The following is a 10,564-nucleotide window of genomic DNA, read 5'->3' on the forward strand; positions in this document are numbered from 1 at the left end:
CTATCGCAGCGGACACGGATGGGGCTCAATTGTGGCAGCAGATGACTGCTGTTCACAGGCACAGCTAACGTTATGCTTCAAGCATATCGATGCGATTTCCGTTTCCTCATGACTTCTTCTCTCTTTTCTCCTAGCCTTTGTCTAATCGGGAGGGCACTGTCGCCACCTAAGGGTTCTGTAAAATAGGTTAGACACATTCAATAGCTCCCATATTGTAAGAGGCGATGTAAGAGGCTTAGATCGACATCCCCCCGTCAAAATATGAATTTGGAGTTATTGACGCCATTTGGCGTCGCTGGCAGCCTACGGTAAATTTCTCCTGACGCCATTTGGCGTCGCTGGCACTCAATGTGTTAATGTCAGAATTCTGAGATTAAAGTCAGAATTCTCAGATAAAAGTCAGAATTCTCAGATTAAAGTCAGAATTCTGAGAAAAAAACTCAGAATTCTCAGATTAATTTCAGATCTCTCAGATTCATCTCAGGAGAAAAGTTAGCATACTGTTACACGTGACATCATTGATATTACCGATGCTGTACCGGAATTTGAAGGTCTGGGGTCCCTAGATTTTTGTGACGCCAAAGTGGGGTCACAAGCCAAAAAAAGTAGTCAGCCCAGTCCTTGGCAAATGGTTTTCAATCTGTAGGGACCAAACCCCAACCACTTCCCCCCCTCAGTACCACTTCTCCAATGTTTTGTTTTGTTCAATGTGTGTACTTCCTGGCTAATCATTGCCGTTACATTTAGAGCTCAGTCTAGATTGCCTATCACTTTTAGGACACTGCAAATATGGGCACTGCCTAGCTACTGACTGACATGCATCCTCATATAAGGCATTTAACGTCTAAACTAGAATTCATTGTATTCAAATGCAGATTCCCCATATAACAATATCAACACCATTTTCACCTGTTTGTATTCAACATTAATGGCCGTGTTATGACAATTCTGCTATATTGGATTAAGGGTAAAGAGGAAAGATATGTACTGAATAACTGTTCAGTATTTGGCAACCAAAGTTATAGATACTATAGACTTTCCTGGAAGAAAACTATCCACAGGTAAAGTGAAATACCTATATTTACAGACAACGAAAAATAAATGTAATTTTTCTTCTATTTTTACTTTTATTATACACATTTGCTTGTAGAACTCAGGTAAGGAAAGCTATGTTATTAGGCCTAGTATAGAGTAGATGTATTTTGCATTTTCAGACAAGTGACAGTGGATGCTTTGGAGTAATGCTTTTCCCCCCAAGTTTGTTTTCATTGTTGTGATTTGCTGAATCTCCAATTTTAGAGATTTCACCTATTTTAGTGATTCATGTGTTGAAATGTGAACTTAAAAGTAATGTCAATTGTTGTTCTTCACCAGGGTGTTTACTTCTGAGACCAACAGCAGTGGGACTGTGAAAAAAGACATGGCTGGGAGATGCTTTCCACTCAATGACCTTCTTCTGAACCTGATTACCTTCTGACAGACGAACCTCAAAAATATTGTCTCTAATGGAAAAGTGAATTAATAAGAGCTATGCATGTTTGGAGAGGAGTGGACAGGCATGTTTAGACATTTATTTACTCTTCCCCCTCTGGTTGAAGCTGAGGCATCAACAGTAGCACTGTTTATGTGACTCAGTGCCGAGGGAGGGCAACCATGATCGCCACAGCTCTTCGTTGGTTGGTGCTGATGTCCTTCATCATTCTGACCGTGGCCGGGAACGTGCTGGTGTGTTTGGCTGTGGGGCTCTGCCGCCGACTCCGCCGCATCGCCAACTGCTTCGTCGTGTCACTGGCAGTGACAGACCTCCTGCTGGGCCTGGTGGTGCTGCCCTTCTCTGCCACCCTGGAGCTGCGCAGAGGGGACTGGCCCCTAGGAGGAGCACTGTGTAACATCTACATCTCTCTGGATGTGATGCTCTGCACGGCCTCCATCCTGACCCTGCTGGCAATCAGCGTGGACCGATATCTGGTCATCACGGCTCCCCTTTGCTACTCCCGCAGAGTTACCCCGCTCAGGATGACACTGGCCATAACAGCCATCTGGGCCTTGTCGCTCGCCGTGTCCTTTGTGCCCATCCACCTGGGCTGGAACACGGCCGACTTCAAGGTGCAGCACTTGGACTGGAGCCTGGGGGATGAGTACCAGGAGGGACGCTACTGCCAATTTGAATGGAATAACAACTATATTCTTCTGGATGCTTTTTGCATGTTCTACCTGCCTCTGCTGCTTATGTGTGGAATGTATCTCTGCATATTCAGAGTGGCAAGAGAACAGGTCAATATTTTAAATACTTTTTTATATGTTGAGGTGTAGTTAAAAGGCCACAACTTAAGGCTCATATTACTTTTTATGATTGAAAATGATTCTGATATTCTGGAGAGTACAGAAAGCAATTAGATTCAATGGTATGATTTTGCAGTCTCTCACTGAATGAAATAAATGAAAAATGTATTAGAACAACGAGTGACTGTCCATCTGCTTGCATTAATGCAAGTGATTCATCTTCTATGCCTTCTAACTCTAACCTTTCTCTATCTGCTCCCTCAGGTACGGCGTATTCGTGCCGCCACTCCATCATTTGCGCGTACAGCGTCAGCAGCAGCCACAGCGCGAGAGCACAAAGCGACAGTGACCCTGGCAGCTGTGCTGGGGGCCTTCATCATCTGCTGGTTCCCATACTACACCTACTTCACCTGCATGGGCCTAAGGGCACAGACAAACCCCCCTACTACACTTCACTCTGTAGTTCTGTGGCTGGGCTATTTTAACTCGGCTCTAAACCCCATCCTGTATCCGGCCTTCAACAGGGACTTCCGCAGAGCGTACGGAGAACTGCTGCGCTGTCGAGGGCCGCTGTGCAGACACATGCGGCTAAAATCCACCCGTGTGTTAGTGCATAAACGATTACCCCTTACTCATGGACAAAGGGAAACTCAACTGCCTAAGGAACATATAGAAACAGCTCATAAGGAAAGTTGGCCCGAGGGCAACAGCCTCACTCTACAGGAGAGAAATGGTAACACCCCCACTGATGAACCGAGGTGAGATGAGATAGATCTACTGCACCATACTGACAAAAGATCATGAATTGCAAACATGCTCCACAGCTCTCAATACCACGTTTGCTAACCGTGAACAGTATCTGTGAGATGTTCAGGGGACAATGCCAAGGTGGACCATGCAATTCAGTGGACTTATCAAAGCATAACATCATGAATTTGAATATTATACTTTTTCATTAGCCCATTGGTTGCAGTTGGTAAAAAGAAAGTAAAGGACATACGCTCCAGAAAAGAACAGATTCCAGGTGGATAATGAATGAGTCGTCACGTGATGATGATTCGTATCTTTGTCCTAGCTGACCAACATTCATTACCCGACATCGACTTGGTGCAGGTGAGACAGATAGATGGCGAGAGAAAAAGATGGAGTCACACTCAGTCACATTGACAGACTAATATTAGGTAGGTTAATAGAGGGGCCGGTAAAACGTGAGTGAGATGTCCAGAATATAATTATACAAATTCATATATAAATATATAAGAATTAAAAATCATTATACTCTATTATCTGCCTGTAAAACATGAGTGGAAAAGCACGCAGAGTCATACAAATCAAAATAATTGAAGAGAGAGCCGAGTGGAGCTCAGTGGAGTGAATAGATAGCTCAGTATCCAGGCTGATAATTTCCCCAGGCAAACAGGATGGGGACACAGGCAGTTAAAGTCAGCCAGTGAAAGTGAATGAGTGACTAGAGAGTTGACTTGGTGCGTATATTTATATTTGACTGATCCAAACTGCCCATGGGAAGGCAGCAGCAACAGAAGCAGCCAGAGCCGACCTGGATGGCTTCCAGCATGTTGGAAGAGAGCTAACTGCAGGTGCAGGCAAAGAGCTACTGTATGGGATACATTTTCTTTTCTTTTTTGTGTATCCCTGCAACGAAGGCTAGCCTCTGAGTTATGATTCAGGTAAAGGTAAAGGTCAAATGTTTGGGATAAAAATCTGACGCATCATCACATGCAGTAAACACAATAAAATGTCCATCTATTTAACAAACTGCCTGACATGAAACCAAATTTCTCATTCTGCTGAAACGGGAATAGGAAAATGTGAAAGAAAATGTTTCCAAACAAAACATTACTACAGACACCACACGAGACGGCCAATAAAATAAAATAAAAAAATATTCTTACATACAACAAACACTTGTTTAAAAAAAATAAACAAATCATATTCTTTCTAATACTACTGTCAATTAAATACAATTCTAAGGTTATACTTATTAATCACAAAACCTAGCATAATGTTGAGCTTATATTGAATGTAAACAAGGTTCAGAGAAGGATCAGGTTTCGAATGCTAAAAGAGGATTGGGGCAGAGTGTGATGTCTTCTATGCTACAGAGGATTAGAGTGGAGATGAGTTGAACATTGTGAATGTGATGAGGGAAGCCGAGGATGATGCTAATTACAGTGTAATTTGATCCTTGGTGTTGTGGGCGGTAATTGAAGGAGGTTGATAGGTCAAAGGAGGGAAAGGGAATGCAGCGAGTCTCATGGGAGGAACTGATGACTTTCAGCCTTTTACAATGAGGATGGAGCTTTTAGACCACATGAGGAGGTGGTTCACTAGAAATAAGGTCTGAAACAGGCGTGGAGACAATGAAGCAAACAACTATATCAGCGGGCCTGTTCAGGCCTTGCACCAGTGGCGTAACGTCATTGCCATGGGCCCTGGTGCAAATATTTGCTACTTTCCTACTTAACAATTATATTGTAGAAAATATGGACTCACTCATTATTATTTTTTCATCAGGCAGATTGTTAGCCATCTATTGTGCGTTAGCAGGACCCCGAAGCGTAAACAAGAAGGGCAGCTACGCTACGTGAAAGGATATTCCTCCTCTCTTGCTCCAGCTCCATATATCGTCAATGATGTCACCAGAAGCTCACAGGAGACTCCGCTGAAGACACGCTGGAAAGAGAATGCGTTAGTATTTTCCCATACAATGACGCCAATCCACTGAATCCAGTAAACTAAACTTAAAGCTAATATCATTTGTTAGCCTAGTAAGCTACATGAGGGCAAGTGCTGACTGCATAATACAGCATGGAAGTTTATTTGGAGTTGGACTGCAGCAGAAATCGTAAGTACGTTACGTCTCCCCAAAGCGAGAGTCGCTTTTCATTGGCCCTTGACAGCTCGGGGCCCCGGTGCACTGCACCACCTGCACCACCGATCCTTACGCCAGTGCCTTGCACTAACCCGGCCCAGCTCCGATCTGTGGAGATCCGACCTCAATTAGTCAGAGTTCACAACTGGCACTAGAATGTGTATCCATGAACGCGCGTTGTGATCAGACATAACTCCCCCACTCTATATGCAAATAAAGACCAAATGCGGTGTTCTTTTTGACCAGTGGGAGGCAGCAATGTACTAAACCGTGCTATAGTCTGAAAGTGAAATGGATGACTCTTGTAATTAAAATGAATTCCAATCCAGGTCATGTAGCAGAGGAGTGGAGAGTTAGTTGCGAAGTGGCATTTTATGCCTCCGCCGGCGATAGCCGTGGCTGGAGGCATTATGTTTTCAAGATGTCCGTCCCTTCATCCGTCTGTCCATCCGTCCCTCCCCTGTCTGTCCCATGCCCGTTAACGCGATATCTCAGAAACGCCTTGAAGGAATTTCTTCAAATTTGGCTCAAACGTCCACTTAGATGCAACGATAATCTGAATAGATTTTGGTAGACAAAGGTCTTTGGACTTTGGTTCAAGGTCACTATGACCTCATGACCGCCCATTCCATGCTTGTTAATGTGATATCTCAGAAACGCCTTGAGGGAATTTCTTCGAATTTGGCTCAAACGTCCAGTTGGACTCAAGGAACTAACAAGGAACTAATTCGATTTTGGTGGTCAAAGGTCAAAGTTCAAGGTCACTGTGACCGCACGTCCATCTGTTCCATCAAGGGGGACGGCGGTAGGTAAAAGGGGCCATAGGGATAGGAAGGTCATAGAGAGTCGGGGTTCGAGGGGTGGGTAGAGGGAGTGGCTATGGGGATGTGGGTGGTGGGAGAGGAGTTCAAGGAAGGGGGGCTGGGGAAAAGGGGCTGTAGCTAAGGATAGGAAGGTCGTAGAGAGTCGGGATTTGAGGGCTGGGTTTGGGGAGTGGCTGGGGGGATGTGGGTGGTGGGAGGTTAGGGTTAGGGCCATTTCCCATGTTGAAAACACTTAGCTGTGTTGTTGAGGTACCCCCAAACATTGCATAAAGTGCCATAAGGCTGAATGGCCACACCACTGCACCATGGGCTTCAAGGGTTTGTGCTTGTATGAGCCTGCACAGCCATGGATGTAGACTGCAACATGACTTGTTGGCAGAGGCATACTGTACAACCGCGAGGTGATTATTTCTAGTTATGTTTTTCTGATTCAACCCCCATTTTTTCCCTGGTCGCTGCTCCACCCTCTCCCGATCTGGGGAGAGCCGAAGACTAGCACCATTCTTCCTCCGACACATGCGCAGTTGCCAGCCGCTTCTTTTCACCCGACAGCGGGGACCTTCGCCGGCAGGACATATAGCATGTGGGAGGGTCACGCTATTCCCACCAGTTCCCAACCAGAGGAGACGCTAGTTCAGCGACAAGGACACACAGCTACCCCTAATCCGGCCTCCCACCCGCAGACGCAGCCAATCGTGCCTGTATGGATGCCCGACCAAGCCGGAGGTAACACGGGGGCGTGAACCTGCGACCCTTGTTTTGGTAGGCAGGGAATCTACCGATACACTACGCAATTATTTTTTATTTTAAATGCAGTTATTAATTGAAGAAGATTAATTTCTGTTCCTTCCCAAATGTGTGCAGCAGCTACCACTGCGGCACATCAGGCGGCTGTAGCTCAGGAGGTGGAGCGGGTCGTCCACTAATCGCTTTGGATAAAAGAGGTCCGTGGTTCGATTCCCTGCTCCTCCAGTCTGGATGTCGAAGTGTCCTTGGGCAAGACACTGAACCCCAAATTGCTCCCGTTGGTGTGCCAGCACCCTGCGTGGTAGCCTGCCGCCATCGGTGTGTGAATGGGTGAATGTACCTACTGACTGTAAAGCGCTTTGGATAAAAGTCCTATATAAATGCAGGCCATTTACCATTTACCATTTACATCACAAACACAGACAATGTTGCTGCAATTGTGTGTTGTTTGTGCAGCCACATGGAGGTAAAACAGTCAAAAGCTGCTGGATCCATCAGAGGGCGCTCCATCAGTGGCTACATTTACATACATGGAGTAAGCTGGCTATTTGCCACACTGTTATTTAGTTTGAGCTCTTTACATGCACCTTTGATACCCTGTGATTGAGCCTCCCTGCTGTCATGAATGTTAACGGAATATTCCCACCCACAGATACAACAGTTCACTAGCAAAAAAGCACAAGAAGCTAACCTGTCCTTCTTTGACTGACCAATTAGTCATGATGCCAATAGTAAACGGTGCACAGTATATTTTTTTAAGAAGTTTGAGTTTGCACAAACTGAAAATCAAAAGCGAAGTATCACAGGATGAGAGAGCAAAACCGAAGAGGTGATAAATAAATGGGTGACTGTGTGGTAGAATTGTCATAAGAAAATACAGGGGCACTTGTAATAATTCATGCTCACGTGTATGGGAAAACAAAACAAAACATGAAAGACTTTTCACATGAATTACGTGCCATACTTCAGGAGTCAATATCCAGGCACAATATCAACTTTGGTAAATGCACCATTGTGATTCTTTTAATTTTAGAGTCAGAACTGAACAGAACATAAAAGAGATTGCATTTAGAGGCCATTTACACCTGGCACTAACATGCGTTTTCTGTCATCGGATCAGATCAGATCAGCAATCGGATAGTACTTGACCACATTAACCTGATTCCATTAATATGTCTCCAGTGTCCACATTGAGATGTGTTGCGATCAGATCAGGCAAGCTCCATAGAGTAGAGGAGCAGAAAAACAGCGATGTGGATTGAGTGGACACATTGCATTTACACTTGTGTTCAAAGTGGTCACAATGCGTACCTGACCACCTCCGGAGATGGTTTGACCGATCAGATCGCAGTCCATCCTCAATGTGTCTTGGGGGCGTTTACACCTGTACTTTCAAGTGGTCAAGCACTATCCAATTGCAATCTGATCACAGCAAATGCATGTTAGTGCCTGGTGTAAATGGCCTGTTAGTTGCAAACACAGTGAGGAATCAGATTTGTCTGCTCCAGTGAATCGGGGGAGCAGAGGAATTAGGATGCACATGAATTTGGGAGTGCTATAATCTGGGTGCAGTAGGCCATTTCATTAACTAACTTTCTTTACAAAACTATTATAAACTGTTAATTATCAAATAGTCTCATCGCCCTAATATTACACCACAAGATCTTGGCTGCTGGGAAACTAGACAGAAACAAATGTGAGAGACACAGGGCCTCAGAATGGTCTAATGCAGGGGTTTTCAAAGTCTGAGACTGTGGGCTCTATCGTCCCACCGGCCTTAAATTAGCGATTAGCGCCAGGCGCAGCGCATATTAGTGGGCATGGACCGGCGCACTGCCTATTCTCATGTCGGCGTTACACGTGGCCTTAAGCATTATAACCACGCCTTTTAAGCGTAGAATTATTCACACCGTGCTCATTGGATAAGTGCAGTAAACGAATCCACGGAGCGATCCAATCCGGTGAGAAAAGCCCAACCAAAGCGCTCTGAGCTCCCCCCCTCCCTCTTTCATCCCCGTCTGTCTCCATATATATTATTCCATATTATGATGCTTCTCAAACCAATCTCACTGCAGTTTAAATACAGCAAGCATGTAAATACGCTACACTATAGCAAGATCAAAGTGAAAAGAATGTTCTAAACGCATCGGTTAGAAAAAATATAGCCTATCCCTGGCTGGATGTCATGATGAGATTAGATTGGTGAAAGTTTGGGCAGAATGATATCGTTTTCTCTCGCTACCTTTTCTTATCCCCCACTGCACAGGTAGGATGATGCAACAGCCTCTGAATGACAGGGGCTCAAAACTACGATACACTTTTTTTTCATCGGTCATTGTGCCTGTTTGACGCGCGAGAGAGAGGGAGTGAGAGAGAGAGAGAGAGAGAGAGGGGGAGAGAGAGTGAGATGGCAGAGGAGAGGTGCGCCCAATTACGCACAGTAATATCTTCGGCGCACTGAATAAGGCCTGGTTTTGAAAAGCGCTAAATGCTAAATTAACGCCAGGGGGGAAGATAGCGTTAGGCCGGTATTTAAGGCCGAAACGCCCATTCTGGCCTGTTCTGGCACTGCGCCACGCCTCTTCGGCGTGAAGCGCATTTCGGGGCCTAAAACCATGATTCTATCTTCCCGAGGCAGGCGCAAGGCGCGTTTTTTTGCGTTTAACGCCAGTTTTAGCGCTTAAGGCCAGTGGGAAGATAGGGGCCTGTAGGCCTTCCCTCCGACAATGCCCCCCCCCCCATCAACAATATGTTATTTTATCCCATTGCCACTCAATAATTGAGCCAAGATAGCCTGGTAGTACTGTTGACATATGTCAGACTACACCAAATACATAGAAAAGGCCTGTCTGAAGGCATTTATTTGTTGGGAAAGTGGGAGGGAAACACTAACAGTAAGATACTAGCCTACTGGTAGTAAAAAAAAAATACTGTATCTCTGAATTATCTCTTTAACCAAATCACACACATATAGGCTATTATATGTGTTCTCCTCTTGATAACTAATGTAGTAACAATGTCATATTTTGTCACTTCCATTCACTGTGAGCCTCCCCTAAAATGGTTTGGAGCCCCCCTGGGCAAGCCCGCCTCCCACTTTGAAAACCTCTGGTCTAATGATCATCTTTGATACCAATTGTATAGTATGTATACAATCACATCACAGTAGTCATGTACCTTGAATAATACATATAAAACTTGAATATCACATGGAAAAGTTCCCCGATTTTGACATGAGCAAATGTGACTTATAAACTTTCTAGTGGCAGTGGTGAACTGTTGCTTGAGAGAAGTGAGCTGTGCACGGTTTTTATAGGAATTTTTTCCTTTTCGGTTTATTTTAATGTTCTGCTAATCTTTATCTGTTTGTACACATTTGCAATGTGAAACAATGTTATACAGATGTTATTTTTCAAAACTATTACACTAAATAATTGTTAAATAAGGTTGTTACTGGGTTGCCAAAAATAAATAAATTGTGCATCTGTCTTTCAGCTGTCAAATTTCTCTAGATGTATGGTACACAACATCATACAAATCACAACTGATCCAGAAGGCAATTTTTGAAATAATAACCAGGTGTGTCACTGAACTAGGTTGCATCCAGAGGTGGAATGCACACCCAGATGTTTTGGCAACTGAGCAAGAAATGGGATAGGCCAATAGTCCAATAGAATGCAAATTTTCACAAGGTTCACAAAGTAAGTTAATTTGACAATACAGTGGCTTCACATAGGTAAGATACCTTATGCTTGATTTATTTTTTCTTTCAGAGTCCTTCATGTCCGTACAGTACTAACTAACTTACACAACACTG

At 44.4% G+C, this 10,564-nt stretch overlaps 1 protein-coding gene across 1 annotated transcript; it reads left to right on the forward strand.

The window, feature by feature from the left end:
* Positions 1 to 1,653: 1,653 nt before the first annotated feature.
* hrh2b (histamine receptor H2b) lies at positions 1,654 to 8,009 on the forward strand (the record flags this gene model as incomplete). The annotated part of the gene is made up of 3 exons (XM_083632244.1): positions 1,654 to 2,274; positions 2,548 to 2,888; positions 7,958 to 8,009. The coding sequence occupies 3 exons, from the start codon at positions 1,654 to 1,656 to the stop codon at positions 8,007 to 8,009; spliced, it is 1,014 nt and encodes a 337-aa protein (XP_083488370.1).
* Between the last annotated feature and the right edge of the window lie 2,555 nt (positions 8,010 to 10,564).

This window comes from Poromitra crassiceps (assembly GCF_964638095.1).
Source record: "Poromitra crassiceps genome assembly, chromosome: 1".
In the NCBI taxonomy this organism is placed as follows: domain Eukaryota; kingdom Metazoa; phylum Chordata; class Actinopteri; order Beryciformes; family Melamphaidae; genus Poromitra; species Poromitra crassiceps.